The sequence below is a fragment of the Platichthys flesus genome, chromosome 12 (assembly GCF_949316205.1).
Source record: "Platichthys flesus chromosome 12, fPlaFle2.1, whole genome shotgun sequence".
NCBI classification, from domain to species: domain Eukaryota; kingdom Metazoa; phylum Chordata; class Actinopteri; order Pleuronectiformes; family Pleuronectidae; genus Platichthys; species Platichthys flesus.
In genome coordinates, this window is record NC_084956.1 from 17,219,753 (window position 1) to 17,234,958 (window position 15,206).

Consider the following 15,206-nt stretch of genomic DNA (forward strand, 5'->3'; position numbering starts at 1 on the left):
CGACATGGACACCAGCACACTGTGGAGTTACACACCCCAGAAAACAACATGTTGACCATCTGTGTATGATGCATGTGTTTAGGGAAGAATCACTGCTGTGAAGGAGCTGGACTACGAGATCAGCAATGGACACTACGCACTGGTTGTCACAGCAGCGGACCAGAGTCTAAACCCTGCTCTTCGTTTGACATCCAGCACAACAGTAATGATACATACAGTATACTTTTTCAAAGTTCTCAAAGTGATCTCTTTCATTCGAATATACATGGTTTAAAAGTATCACTTATAAATACTTCTCCTCTCTCTGGATGAATGTGTTAAAAACGTCCTTCCTCCCTCTTTAGGTGCTCGTCAACGTCCTAGATGTGAACGATGTGACACCAACTTTCCCCAACGCCTATGAGGGGCCCTTCGAGGTCACTGAGGGCCAACCAGGACCTCGGGTCTTGACACTTAGAGCCAGTGATCAAGACTCTGGACTCAACGGCAAAGTGGAGTACATTATCACCGGTGGAGACCAGCAGAGTTAGTATCGCACTGTTTTTCTGTGATTATAGTGACATATTATTAGATCCTGTACCTCTGAGCCTCATTTTCTCTTTCTCTTTGTCAGATGAGTTCATGGTCTCTCCAGTGGAAGGCGAGCTGCGGGTGAGGAAGGATGTGGAGCTGGACAGAGAGACCACAGCCTTCTACAACATCACTGTCACAGCCCGAGATCTGGGCACCCCGTCTCGCAACAGCTCGGTGGGTCTTTAAACACAAATATCATCTTTAACAGTTAGGATCTTCCAAGCTTCACTTCGCTCCTGTGCTGTAGTTTGGCTTGCAGGAAAAATGTCTGCATACTGTACTGTTTGATTACCAACAAATGAATAACTAATACCACTTTCACAAACTATACTCCTCTACCAGATACACAATCTTCACATGGTAGTTAAAGCCAAACAGTTCATCTTTAAAGGAGCCTTAGAGCTCAACATGAAGTGTTGATTTAAAAAAGTGTTTGGCTCAGGCTCAAATTGTACATGTTTAAGTATAAAAAATGTGACAGCAACTTATTGAAGAATATTTTTGTGTTTTTTTTGAGAATTAATATGTTCCAAAGGCTTTGTTTTTCTCACATTTAATAAAACACGCCATGTAAATGAGGCATAAAACTTAACCATAACCTATCATGCACCACTAATATTACCTCTGACTGGTTTCTTCAGGTGGTGGTGGGGGTCCAGGTCCGAGACATCAATGACAACGACCCGATTCTCCTGAACCTGCCTTACAACACCAGCGTTAGCGAGGGCGCCGCCATACACACCTCTGTGGCTATAGTCCAAGCACGTGACGCGGACAGCGGACGCAACGCCCTGCTCACTTATAACATCACCGCCGGCAACCAGGACGGAACCTTCTACATCAATGACACAGTGAGATCGAATGGATTTGGTTTTAGCAGAAAGAAACTGAAAAATGCTCCATGCTGATGTGGTGAAGGTTGACCAGGGGGTAGAAATAAGTGAAACCTGGAAATGGAAAGCATGTGATGGGACAGGTGCTACAGCTCCATCTTATGTAAAGTCAGCATTTAAAGCATGTACACCCTTAATACAGAGACATTTATAGATCAGTAGCTTCTGGCATTATACACATTTATGGATTTGCAGCATAATTATATTGCAGTGTGTACAAATTCTGCATGTTCTTTATAGAGGGAGGATGAAAAGATGAATTCTGAAGCTTTACAAGGTTAAACCCGCAGTTTGTGATGAAACATATTGTTATATTAATGATGGAACTCTCAGCACACACATGATCTGGTTCCTCCTCTCTGTATCTCTCAGACAGGTGTGGTGCAAGTGAACAGGCCGCTCGACAGAGAGAGAGTGGCTGAGTATCGACTCACCATCACTGTCAAAGACAACCCTGAGAACCCTCGCATCGCTCGCAGGGTAAACCCTCTCTAACGTTCACATGTTTCCACACAGGCAGTTCAAATGTGAATGTAGCCAACATGTCATTGCTTTAAGTCGATAAATACACATTACTCATAACATGTGAAGGATATTCTGCAGATTTTCCACAGCAGAAGCTAGACAATTCTGTCCTTACCTGTCCTATCTTTAAGCAATGTTGTGGTTTCTAGTATAATATTTCATATCAAACTCACAATTATCCAACACACACAATTTACTTTAAATGTCAGAATTAGAATCAACAAAAAAGTGTTTGTAAAGTTGTTTCTCTCAAAGCTCTAATTATGTCATGTTTGTTTCCTCTTTGCAAAAGTTGAGACACTGTTTTATCACAACACGTGAACTGTCTGCTCTATGAAAACAGCTTGTTATTCGCCACTGTGGTGAAGTCCTGTGAAACTGTTTTTGGGCTGATTAACTTCTTCTTTCTTCCCCGCAAACATTCTCACCTTTATACTATGCCACCTTATCCATTCCTACCAGCATTGTATCTTTATCCCCCTCTTTTTCCCCCACTTCACCAGGATTCAGACCTGTTGGTGATCACCATTCTGGATGAAAATGACAACAGGCCCATATTTACCAGGACCAGCTACAGGGCTGAAATCACTGAGAACTCTGCAGCAGGTACAAACCATAGTGTGACTGTCACCTTCTGTCAGAGCACTGAGTTGAAAAAAACACTGTCTGCAACACTGTCTGCCCTACTTCCTGACCTTGTTTGCATATGGCTCATTTGATTTTTTTTTTCACTTTATTTCACTATGTTGAGAGGTGACATGACTTTTGTGTTGTTGTCAGGAACTCATGGGAAGACACAGTGAGATAAACTGCAACCAGAATATGAGTCATAAACTCTGTATTTTATCAGTTATCAAAGTGGTAGGAGACACATGAACAGGTGCCAAATGAAAAAAAGAAAGAGATCCAAACCTAATCATTTTACCACTCCTTTCACCTCTTTGTCTCTGCCCATCCTAGGCAGTACAGTAACAGTGTTGAATGGGCCCGTTCTGGCTCAGGATAATGATATCGGACCTAACGCTGTCATGAAGTATCTCCTGCTGGGAGCAAGAGTGGACCTCTTTACTGTGGATGCCAATACTGGTAAGATTAAGACTCTTCAGGAAGCACACACAGGGGAAAGGTGCAGTGCAGCTGGTAATGTCTCTGTGTCTGCCTCCAGGTCTGATTCGTGTGCGTCAGGGGGCCAAGTTGGACCGCGAGGCCTTTCAGGAGCCCCGTGTCGAGCTGTTTCTGGTTGCTGAAGACATAGGAGGTTTGAACAGCAGCGTCCCTCTGACAGTTACCATCCTGGACCAGAACGACAACCCTCCTGTCTTCAGTCCATCCAGTTTCAGCGTTCGACTCCCTGAGAACAGCCCCACTGGTGCGTGGATTGTGCCCAAATGATCTGTGTGTAGGAGTGTGCTGGGAGACATTTGACTTATATATAATCCACCAGGTTTTAGTCACTGACGGAAAAGTATAGGTAATTCCCATTTGGAGTCCCATCCTGTGATTATCTACACTTAGATTAGGGCCAGGGTTAAAGGCTTTACATGTTCACAATAGTACAAGTCTGTTCATGCTTGTTTGTTTGCGTCTCGCTTATTACTCGGTCTCTTTCAGGCGTGGTGGTGACTCAGCTGTCCGCCACTGACGCTGACTCGGGCTCTAATGGCTGGCTCATGTACCGTTTGGAAAGCGGTGCTCAGGATCGTTTTGTGGTAGACGCGCTCTCCGGTGCAGTCTTGGTCGGCAACAACACCCTCGACAGAGAGGAGCGTGGTTCCTACCGCCTGGTTGTCATGGCAACAGATCGTGGCACACCCCCAATGTCGGGCACTGCCACCCTCACAGTCATCCTGGATGATGTAAACGACTCACGGCCCCGCTTCATAGAGCCCTTGACCATGATAAGCGTCAATGAGTCCACACCACCTGGCGTTGTGGTGGCCACGCTGACCGCTGAGGACCAAGATCTGCATCCCCGGCTGGAGTATTACATCATCTCAGTGGAGGCAAAGGATGATGGGAACAACCCAGTGGAGGGCCTGCAGGAGTCGTTTGGCATAGATTTACACACTGGTGAGTCATGGAGCTTACCCACCTTTAATAGATTAGTTTAGAAAGCCTTTTAGTCAATACATTGATTAAACATGCTCTTACTTTTGGTACAATAATTATGTGTTTCTTTAAAATTTCAGGGGCAGTGTTTGTACGCAACCCGATAAACAGAGAGCAGGTAGCTACGTTTGAGATTATTGTTTCTGTACATGACAATGCTAGTGAAGTCATCGACAAGTCAGGGAGCGTTCCCAACGGTGAGTTCATTCCCCAAACCAAAATCCATCTTCGGTTTTATTTATATTAACGTATTTACACCCCCTCTCTCTTCTCAGCAAGGCTAACCATCAACGTGTTGGATGTAAATGACAACGCCCCTCGTTTCCGGCCTTTTGGCGTCTCCAATTTCACAGAGAAGATTTTAGAAGGAGCTCAGCCGGGCACAACACTGCTGTCGGTGTCAGCTGTGGACCCCGATAAAGGTCCCAACGGCCAGGTCATCTACCAGCTGCTCCACTTGCCCCGAGGGGGATACGTTAGACTGGAGGACCCCTCTGTTGGTATGACCACTAGCTACAAGCTGCTGAAGGCTGCACATCACTTAGCAAACTCTCAAAATAACCAAAGTTACATTTAGTTTGATTTAATATGTATAGTGTTATTCTTTTCGTATTGCCATGCTGATTTATAGCAGGTGAATCAAAACCAGAAATGGAGCGACATTTGCCAGCTTTACATTACATTACATTACATGCCCTTTGGCAGTCGCTTTTATCCAAAGCGACTTACAATTATTGCATTCACTAATGCACTATGCATTGCTCCAATCATGAGACATGCTTCACCCTTCCCAATTCTCTGTCATACACATCCACCTAATGCAGAGGTCTGCTGCCCTGTGTCAGTATCCCGGCCTGTTGAATCACTCTCTCCACACCCCAGCAACTTCTTGTAGGCTCTGACAGAGGGGTTAAAAATATTGGCTCGCCACTCCCCATTAAATGAATGTAATCATATGTTGAGAAGTGATGAAGTCGATGCCTAGTAGCCAAATTCTCTAATTATGTTCTGCTGCTGCAATAAATATTTCAAACATGAGTTGTCTGACTGAACTGTCACTGTGTTAATAACCTTTCAGGTAAGATTGTGGCCAATCAGACGGTGGATTTCGAGCAGGTACAGTGGCTGAATTTCACCATCAGGGCCCAGGACCACGGAACTCCTCCCAGAATAGCTGAGCTTCCAGTTTATCTGCGCATCGTGGACGTCAATGACAACAACCCTGTCTTCCTACAACCTTCATATCAGGTACTGAACAGATTGTTAAGAGAGACAAATGAGCAGAAATGTATACTAGACATAGATATACTTTCTGTGAGGTTTTATTTGATATAAAATAAAATTATCATTGGAGCACCTTCCACTTTTAGTGTTATACTGTTATAAATTAACTTCTAGCTAAGTATTCTATCTCAAGTAGTTTTATGCATCCGTGGAATCCTCTAATTTGGTACAAACATTCACCTAGACTCACAGATTAATTATATGATTTTGGTGCACAATGGTCAAAGTGGCAGAGACTTGACAAAACTAGTTTTTGTCCTCTTTGACATTATTGTTAAAGTCTGCTTTTAGGGAATTTCTTCCAACTTTGACCAGTTGTTACTTAGAATCAAAGTTGAATTGATTATATGTAATTTGTCAAAGGTGACCTCATAAGTCTGGGAAAAAAAATGTATATAGATTCAAACTGCATATATATATATATATATATATAACCACCACGCAGTTATTCTGGTTTTGTGTGAATGTAGCATATCATTTAGTTTATATATCCTTTAGATAGTTTAGTTTCCCGCTTATTTGGTATGACAATATAATCTAAGAACAATCTTTTTCTTTCAGTGTCTCTGAGCCAAAGTGTTTGTTTGTCTGTGTTTGTAGGAGCCTGTTTTTGAAAACGTGAACCTGGGCACCACCATAGTTCGTGTCAGTGCTACAGATGCTGATTCTGGACTCTTTGCTGTCATTGAGTACAGCCTGGTAGACGGAGAGGGCAAGTTTGCTATCAAACCATCTACTGTAAGTTAACCCGTACATCAACACAGTGAGTTCTTAAATAACTACATTCTGTTTCTTTGACTTTACTTTACAAAAATCAGAATTTATTACAATCTCATTATTCATGCCTGAAGAATGTTTGCTTCTTTCAGGATTTTTATAGAGAGTTTGCAAATCCGTGCTTGAGATTTAGCCAAAAAGGCCAAAACAAAAAGGCTCATAATCTATTAAAGCACAGTTTCCACATGTGAGAAAAGTCCACAGACATTTATTTTTTAATGAAGATTTACTGACAGGTAAGAAGTGATCTATATTCAGACGTCATTAAGCTTTATCTCTCCCAGCGGCGCTGGGTGTCAACACAGAAAGGAATCCAACTTGGAAAAGAAAGTTAAAAAATTTTTTTTGAATGTGATCAAATACGATCTGAATAATTTAACCCAATCGCTCCATTTCTGTCACATACACCCGCACAGAATAAATGTCTTGATCTAACCGTCACTCCCCTCAGTAGTTGTACTTCCTTCCTAATTATCCCGTCTCGTCTGTTTCAGGGAGAGATCTACATCCTCTCTCCTCTGGACAGAGAGACAAAGGACCATTACACTCTGACTGCTGTCGCTCGTGACAACCCCGGTGGCATCCACAGCAACAGACGTGAGAACTCTATCCAGGTAAAGATCACCATCGTTATCACACAATGATCTTTTCTGACGTCGCTGTCTGGCTTGAATATTTGTCTAACTGATCTACACTCACGGAGCAAGTACACATTAACACCAAATACCATCTACAGTGGCTCCCAGTGGCCCAACTCCATGAGAATGAAAAACCAGAAGATCAATTATGGAACATGCAAGAAACTTGTGTGACATAGTCAAAGTTTCTGTCATCTGCAGGTATTACTGCTCGAGTGGAATAAAAAAATGTGCTGATTATTATTACTGACTGATACATGGTGATGTTTGAGTTGGCCTCCACTATGTATCCTAATTATGACATTTTCTAGATTATCACCTTGTGTCAAGAATGTTCAGTGATTGACTTCCTCCTCATACGTCTTCCGCCTGTTGATGCACATCAGGTCCTGGTGACCGTTCTCGATGTCAACGATTATCAGCCACGCTTTTCAGAGCGAGTGTACAGCACCAGCATGTTTGAAAACGAGCCCAGTGGTACGTCTGTGATCACCGTGAGAGCCACTGACCTGGATGAAGGAGAGAATGGAGCGGTGCTTTACCGCATGTTGGGACCACATTCAGGTATAAATATGTCCTCAAAAGCCTCAGGGGGTCACTTGATGCCTCCTGTTTGCTTTAATTATCCTTAAGATGCATCTACAACTGAATTGGGGTCAAAAATGACAAATTAATTGATTGAATGCAGCATAGAGAGGCATGTGTAGTGCCACAATTCACTTTTCATGTCAGGACAAAAACCACACAGCCATAAATTCCAAGGACCTCTGTTGACCACGTGTGCAAAGCTTGTAAAGATTAAGAGCCCTGGAAGCTGTATCTGCTGCCATAGAGAATTTGGGGTAACTCCATGTTGAACTAAGGCTTCCCAACTATCCATTTTGGTATTACTTTTTACCTTATGTAAATAATGTCACTGTATCTGGGGGGTCTGAATACTTCCTGAAGTCACTGTTAAACTTACCTTTGTCCATAAACGTGTTCTCTCCTTTTAGATGCATTTTCACTGGACCCGAACACAGGGCTGGTGCGTTCTCGCCGTCTGCTTCAGTCGTCTGAAAGTTTCAACCTGACTGTGGTGGCCACCGACCAGGGCCGTCCTCCCCTGTCAGGCACTGCAGACCTGATCATCACAGTCATCGACGTCAATGACAACAGACCTGTGTTTGTCAGGCCAGCTAATGGAACCATCATTCATATCTCAGAGGTATCAGCTGTAATGTGTCTCGATGTGCGTGCTCCACTTCATCGTGGGACCGTAGCATTTTTATTTTCTCTTGATTTCTTTTTCACGAATCCCTATAAGAGCAACCTCCCTGTGTATGACCCATTCAAACCAATATAATACACTAGGGACGGCTGTGGTGCTCAGGAAATGAGTCAGATGAAACTTATACTAGAAATGTTTTATATTTTATAAGGACAGTTTATTTATTGTGGATCATTTGCATCCGGCCACTATCCATTTGGCATGTTAAGCTCAGTATCAGAAATTGATTGAAATTCTTCTACCATTTGATAAACATGTGGTTTTACTTAACACCTCAAACATGAAAACCAAGGTGAACAACATTGTTTTTCGTTGCCCCCCGTGCAGGAGCAGCCTCCCGGTCTACCTGTGTATGAGGTGCATGCGACAGACTCTGACGAGGGAGTGAATGGGGAGGTCCGCTACGCCTTCCTGCAGACGGGAGCCGGCAACAGAGACTGGGAGAACTTCCACATCAATCCCATATCTGGAGTCATCACGACGACTGTGAAACTGGACCGAGAAAAACAGGCCCTCCATAGCGTGAGTCAACTGTCTGTGATTTTCATGTGGTCGATACACGTAACTATATATGTCTCTAACTGAATCCAAACATGTCTCTCAGCTTATCATTGTTGCCCGTGACATGGGCCAGCCAGTGCCTTATGAGACCACACAGCCTCTGCAGGTGGCGCTGTTGGACATTGACGACAATGAACCTGTCTTCCTCAAACCACCGGTGAGAATATGCTCTAATGGGGTTATGTGTACACGCGATCTCCTATTCATTTTGTGTACTTGTATGTGCTGTCTTGTTCTCTGTGTGTGTCCACCTCAGCGTGGCAGCTTTCCTTACCAGTTGTTGACTGTGCTCGAGCACTCCCCCCCAGGGACTGTGGTGGGGAACATAACCAGAGCTTTGGATGCTGATGAGGGCTCCAATGCCATTGTGTACTACTTCATTGCAGGTGAGACTGTGGTCTTCACACATGGCCACATGCTTTGACACACGATGCTGTTCATGATGGAAATGTAATGAAAATATTTTACCCATCAGAGGATTGTATTTATATTCTTTTAGCCTAAGTATTTTGGGCATGACCATGCAGTTTGTGGAAGCTGTTGCTTGCATTGTCCCATTAAAGTCCTTATACTTGAAAGGATTAATGAGGAGGTTTGTTTAAATCCATCTTTCTGTTTTTCGGTTTGAAGCTGATTCCTTTAGAAACTAAAGTTTAGTTCTTTAGTTAGCTGAATGTTAACTGTTTCCATGTCTTCCTGCAGGGGGAAACAGCGATGCCATCTTTGGCTTGAGTCTTGACGGAGAGTTGAAGTTGCACAAGGATCTGGACCGGGAGGAGATCCCGGTCTACTCCATCATCGTCAAGGCCTCCAGCAACAGGAGCTGGACTCCTCCCAGGGGTCAGAGGGCAGCACGAGCCAAAGCCCTGAACCCTGCCCTTGACCCCAGCCTGCTGGAAGTCCGCATCCAACTGGAAGACATCAACGACCAGAAACCACGCTTCACTAAGGCCGAGTACACTGCAGGTAATCCACTCTCTTACATTGACTGTATGTGCTTCTTTGTAAAACCCCCATAACCCTCCATCTTTGCTTCCCTGTTCCAGGAGTTGCAGCAAACGCCAAAGTGGGTTCAGAGTTGATCAAGGTTGTGGCTATAGATAACGACATAGGAAACAACAGCTTGGTCCAATACCACATCGTCACCATCCGTTACTTCCCGTCGCCGGGCAACGGCAGTGAGGACGTTGGCAGCATCTTCACCATCGGTGAGCGTCTTTACCTAAAGTATTCATTAATGTGTCTGGAAACATATGGTGAAGATATACAGCCCAGACAGTATGTACATCGTTAAGCAAATCAAAACTGTAGCTACCTGTAGTTACCACTGCAGCCAGGATCATATTTAGTACAAATATCTCATAATACTTAATAAAAGAAACTTCATATAGAGGTGGTTAGACATTATTTAAAAGGGTGGAGCCGATCAAATTTAATATTTTCACCAAATCCCATGAAAAGTCTGTAGTCTCTGTCTCAGTATAGTTTGTATTTCATTCTGTGTGTTGTTTTCAATGTTTACTTTGGACAGTGCTGGAGCTCTATGGCAGTAAAACAAAACCCATCAGACTTTGGACACAAAGGAGACTTCTTTTGGATTTGTTCCCAAGAAAAGTATAAAAACTAAAATTAAATGTTAAAAAATAATAGAAATGCGTGGCTTCCACAAATCTGACATTAGAACGAAAATACCAGTCATTCAATAGACATGTATTTGCTTCCTGTGCCTCCCTACTATGTAATTCTCTTTATCTTCTAATGAAACCGTGTGTGTATTTTTGACACATCACACAGAATACAGTCCCATATTGTATTCACTTTCTTTGTTTTGGAGCTTGACTTTCCAATGAGTCAAATTCATGTCCTACACTGAGACAATATTCTCTGCCATGATTTCCACAGGTTTGACAGATGGTATCATCAGAACCTACGACCTCTTCACCGCCTACAATCCAGGCTACTTTCAGCTGGAGATTTTGGCGTGCGACTTTGCCGGACACAGCACAACAACCAACGTGAACATCTATATTTTACGTGATGACCAGAGGGTCAAGATAGTCTTCAACGAGATCCCTGATTTGGTGCGAGAAAACCAGGAGGACTTTATCAACTTGCTGTCCAACATCACTGGAGCAACTGTCAACTTAGATGACATACAGGTACAAAGCCTTTCCATTGTAAGCTTTAAACTCTTTTCGTATCTCGTATTAACATCTGACATTTTTCTCTCACGTTGCTTTTATTCAGTTCCATGTGGACAAAAAAGGCAGAGTGAATTATGCACAGACTGACATTATGATCCATGTGGTCAACAATCAGACCAACACCATCCTGGATGTTGAGAGGTAGACTGTTCCTTCCCTCATGAAATAGATCTTTCACTGCAGAGCTACATCATAACACTGACTGTATTCACATTAGAGCTGTTCTCTTCTTTCACGGCGATATGTAGGAATGTCCCGCTCTTCTATTCTGACACAAGTTTACATTTGTCCTGGTGCTTCATCCGTTGCAGGGTGATCCAGATGATCGATGAGAACAAGGAGCAGCTGAGAAGCCTGTTCAGGACGTACAACGTGGTGGACGTTCAGCCGGCTGTCAGTGACAAGCTGCCTGACGACATCTCCACGCTCCAGGTCTGTGAGGCCCCGACTTCCAGAAATCCCTCAGGTTGTCTGGAATGTTTTTTTGATGCTTTAAAACTTTCTCTCTGCTTCTCGTTGACAGCTGGTCATCATCATCCTGGCTGTGCTGCTGTGCCTGGCAGGAATTCTGTTTGTCACAATGAACTGGCATTATCGTAGAGTGTAAGAATCATTCAGCTTTCTACAAAAGGCCCATTTGTGTTGACATACGATTTCCTTTGCATTGAATTATTTGAAACCTGCTCAGGTATTGACTGCGGATTGGGCTCCCAGTCTGAGCAGTGCTATCAACTTGTTGATCTTGACTTGTCTCTGTTCTTGTGGTGCAGACACCAGAGGAAGCTGAAAGCAATCGTTTCCGGATCAACGGGTGAGAGGAAGCTTCATTAAGGGGACGGCCCCGCCAGCTGCAACAACATCTGTATAACATGTTTACTGTAGAAAGGCTGTTGTACTAATAAAATTATTTTTCCTGCACCGTCCAGGGAACCAGGGTCTAATGGATATCCTGGACATGCCCAACACCAACAAGTACTCCTTTGAGGGGTGAGATAACGGCTTCATTTTCACAGCTCTAGGGCGCACAAGGGAATTCCCTCCAAATATCACTTTGTGGCGCATTCCACTGAAAAAATCCATTCAGTGTTTTTCCACTTGTTATGATTATTTGTCTGAGGATTAAGGGCAGGATTCATTGGAGACTCTGGGAGGTCACAGTACTTAACCAAGAGATATTTCCAGAATATAAACTTCTTTTGTACGCACTAACCATCCTGTAATGCGTTTCTCAAAATGCCATTACTTTTTCAGAAAATGCTTTTAGTCTACTGTTATGGTAACACAGTCTAACTTCAAGTTCTCTGTAAATCTTTCCACTATTGTTCTTTTTTTTTTTTTTATGTTGTGTTTGATTCTTCTGTGTTTGTGTCCGTAGGGCGAATCCCGTGTGGCTGGACCCGTTCTGCCGTAACCTGGAGCTGGCCGCCAAGGCTGACCACGAGGATGACCTGCCTGAGAACCTGAGTGAGATCACGGACCTGTGGAACAGCCCGGCACGTACTCATGTCAGTACCAATAGGAATCTGAGTTCATTATATAGACTTTATATATATAAATCTCACAACTACATTCTGACGATGTTGCTCCCTGAGTCGATCCCACTGCACAGCTGTACCCTCACAATATTTTCTAACCAGTGTGTTTTCCAATAGGGCACATTCGGTCGAGAGCCTCAAGCGAAGCCAGAGGACGATCGCTACCTGAGAGCAGCCATTCAGGAGTACGACAACATCTCTAAACTAGGCCAGATCATGAGGGAGGGGCCTATCAAGGTGAGAAACCCGCATGTGAGATTATCCAGGGACACGTTCACACACGATGGATCTGTCATTGATAACCTACTGTCTCCCTCAAGCCTCATCAAATCATTAGTAGACCTCCTCCGGTCAGTCCTGAGAAGAGGAGAGGTGGATACAAGGACTTTAAATAGGCCGTTGAGATCCAGAGGAATAGATTCCTGCTGATTTACATATATAACAACTGTTGCATTGAGAGTGTGTGAGGTGTTGATCCTAACTGCTGTCGTGTCAGGGCTCCCTGCTGAAGGTGGTCCTGGATGACTACCTGAGGCTGAAAACGCTCTTTGCAGCTCGACTCGTCACTGTGTCCACCAGCCAGGGAGATCAGTCATCAGTCACTGAGGTGGGCTCGGGAGATCGGATTATCTGTTTGCATCTACTGCTCCAATGCTCCTCTCTGGCAACGCTGGACACTGATCTTGATTTCCTTTGATTTCCCATTCTGACGTCCTGTCGGCTGCTGTGGAACCTTCTCTCTGCTAATCCATTGTCTCACTGCATCTTTTACTGAACCTTGGTGTTTCAAACTTACCGAAAAGTTTCCCTCTGGTTTATTTCTATCCAGCTCTTCCTCCAGGCTCTTCCTTACAAATCTGTTACCTTTTTTATTATATATAAAAGCTATTTATCGAAAGCTTGATTCATTCTCATCTCCTCTCCTTCAAAAGCTGATCCAGAGCGACCTCGACGACGATGAGGACGAGCGTCTGGGCATGGGCGGAGGGCGAGGCACTCTGCGCTTCAAGCACAAGCTTCCTGTCGAGTTGAAGGGTCCCGAAGGTGTGCACGTGGTCCACGGCAGCACAGGTACCCTTCTGACCTCTGACCTCAATAGCCTGCCGGAGGACGACCAGCGGGCCCTGGCGCGTTCCATGGAGGCGCTGAATTCAGACGGGGGGCTTTATTGTGAGCGCAACGCCCGCACAGAGTCTGCAAAGTCCACCCCGATGCACCGTCACAAGGACGGAGACACCCTGTCAGAGAACCCCTTGGAGATCACAGAGTTATGACTAGCCGAGGCCTCGCTGGTCTGAGCGCCATCATGACTTGTGTGTGTGCCGCCACCCTGCCATGGTAAGGGAGGATCGGAGGAGGAGCGTGTGTAGTCTAGGGAACCTCATCGGCCAACCTCATTGCATCAGTGAGACCAGATGATTGACTCTGGCATGTTGAAGATGATCCCACTTCTGATGCTTCACGAGAAGGCTCATTCAAAAGACCTGTAGGAAACTTCAAATCTAGAAGGGCACTGGTCGTCAGCGAGACAAAATCAACTGGTGTCATCGACTGTCATCCAAAGAGCGAAGAGGAAAAGAAAGATGAACCCTCCCTGTGGGAGAAGCTTGTTGATCTACGACCTTAAAATCAACTGAAGGTGCCTGATTCCAACTTCTCCTTTTGAAGTCACCTGGACTGCAGACACTCATACCAACACACACACACACACACAGACCAGCAGATGGCCATCAATGCAACACTGAGCTAATGAGACAATATCTGATCTTGTTCGAGTATTTTTTGTAGTGCAAAAAAATATAAAAAATCTGTGCAGAAAGAGTGAGGCTGGAACAAAAGACTTTTCTCTTTCAGGTATTTGATACTTTCTGTCGCTAAGAGTTATCAATGGCCATTTAATGCAGACAAGAGCACTTTGAATATTTGCCTCAGTGTGCTTACGGAGTGGATTTCACCAGGAGAAAGATGGAAGGAACCCTAACCGCTGTACAATGATGACATTAGTTGGATGAAACACTTTTTTTTTTTTTTTATCAAGGGCAAAAAGTCTTAACACTGAGTCTGCAGAGCAGTAGTGAACGTTCACACCGTGATCCTACTCTGTTTTTAGCATGGACTGAACCAGTTGTGCACAAGAATAATCCTTCCTGAGAATATTAACGAAGGTGGACGAACATCATTTCACACTGAAGAAAAGAAAAAATAATTAATTTATTTGATATTGAAGGCTGAACTTATTGATGGAATTTAAATAAATATGAATTATCCCGTTTTTATAGACATTAAGATGGCATCGTGCCCAAAGAGACTTTACACTGCCAATTGAGGGAGTAAGAGTCAACGTTTGCTTTATTTTTTTATTTTCTAGAAAATGTGCTGGAATCAAAAGATATTTTTGAAGATAAATGCTGGCTTACCAAATTAGGTAAAAAGAATAAATCTGGATGTTTGGACTATGTGTATATTGTGATATGGTGACATGTATGTTGTTCTTTTTTCCTTTACATGACAACCGACAGTTTCTGATGAGTGGTGTTTTTAAAATATTTTTTTTTAGATTCTCATTTTGTACGTTTTTTTTTCCTTGTCGTTATTGTCACCAGCCCTGAGATCTGTGTTGGGTAATGTTTTTGAATGATGTGATAATAAAAGAAATATGCAATGACCTCTGACCTCAGTTGGTGTGAGAGGAGCCAGAAACAGTGAAGCAACTGATGCAGTGAAATAAAACCCAAGCAGACCCACAGCCTGAGAAAAATTAATGAGCCATGACACTATATATTTGTCCCCATGATGACTCCAGTTGTTCTCAAAGGTCCGATCTGAGCAGACCTATC

General features: G+C 43.7%; 1 protein-coding gene across 1 annotated transcript in view; it reads left to right on the plus strand.

Annotated features, from left to right (window-relative positions):
- The window catches only part of cdh23 (cadherin-related 23), a 144,425-nt gene extending 129,378 nt beyond the window's left edge, over positions 1-15,047 (plus strand). The window contains exons 38-68 of the mRNA XM_062400417.1: positions 83-202; positions 345-525; positions 614-747; positions 1,215-1,424; positions 1,839-1,946; positions 2,495-2,597; positions 2,952-3,077; positions 3,157-3,360; positions 3,603-4,061; positions 4,181-4,297; positions 4,376-4,600; positions 5,179-5,348; positions 5,985-6,122; positions 6,656-6,775; positions 7,186-7,363; positions 7,795-8,006; positions 8,397-8,591; positions 8,674-8,787; positions 8,887-9,016; positions 9,333-9,596; positions 9,677-9,838; positions 10,533-10,789; positions 10,878-10,975; positions 11,146-11,266; positions 11,358-11,437; positions 11,605-11,645; positions 11,761-11,821; positions 12,210-12,339; positions 12,487-12,606; positions 12,866-12,976; positions 13,302-15,047. Of these exons, the coding sequence (XP_062256401.1) occupies positions 83-202; positions 345-525; positions 614-747; positions 1,215-1,424; positions 1,839-1,946; positions 2,495-2,597; positions 2,952-3,077; positions 3,157-3,360; positions 3,603-4,061; positions 4,181-4,297; positions 4,376-4,600; positions 5,179-5,348; positions 5,985-6,122; positions 6,656-6,775; positions 7,186-7,363; positions 7,795-8,006; positions 8,397-8,591; positions 8,674-8,787; positions 8,887-9,016; positions 9,333-9,596; positions 9,677-9,838; positions 10,533-10,789; positions 10,878-10,975; positions 11,146-11,266; positions 11,358-11,437; positions 11,605-11,645; positions 11,761-11,821; positions 12,210-12,339; positions 12,487-12,606; positions 12,866-12,976; positions 13,302-13,643 (5,031 nt within the window). The 3' untranslated portion in view covers positions 13,644-15,047. The remainder of the gene's footprint in view (positions 1-82; positions 203-344; positions 526-613; positions 748-1,214; positions 1,425-1,838; positions 1,947-2,494; positions 2,598-2,951; positions 3,078-3,156; positions 3,361-3,602; positions 4,062-4,180; positions 4,298-4,375; positions 4,601-5,178; positions 5,349-5,984; positions 6,123-6,655; positions 6,776-7,185; positions 7,364-7,794; positions 8,007-8,396; positions 8,592-8,673; positions 8,788-8,886; positions 9,017-9,332; positions 9,597-9,676; positions 9,839-10,532; positions 10,790-10,877; positions 10,976-11,145; positions 11,267-11,357; positions 11,438-11,604; positions 11,646-11,760; positions 11,822-12,209; positions 12,340-12,486; positions 12,607-12,865; positions 12,977-13,301) is intronic.
- Positions 15,048-15,206: the final 159 nt, after the last annotated feature.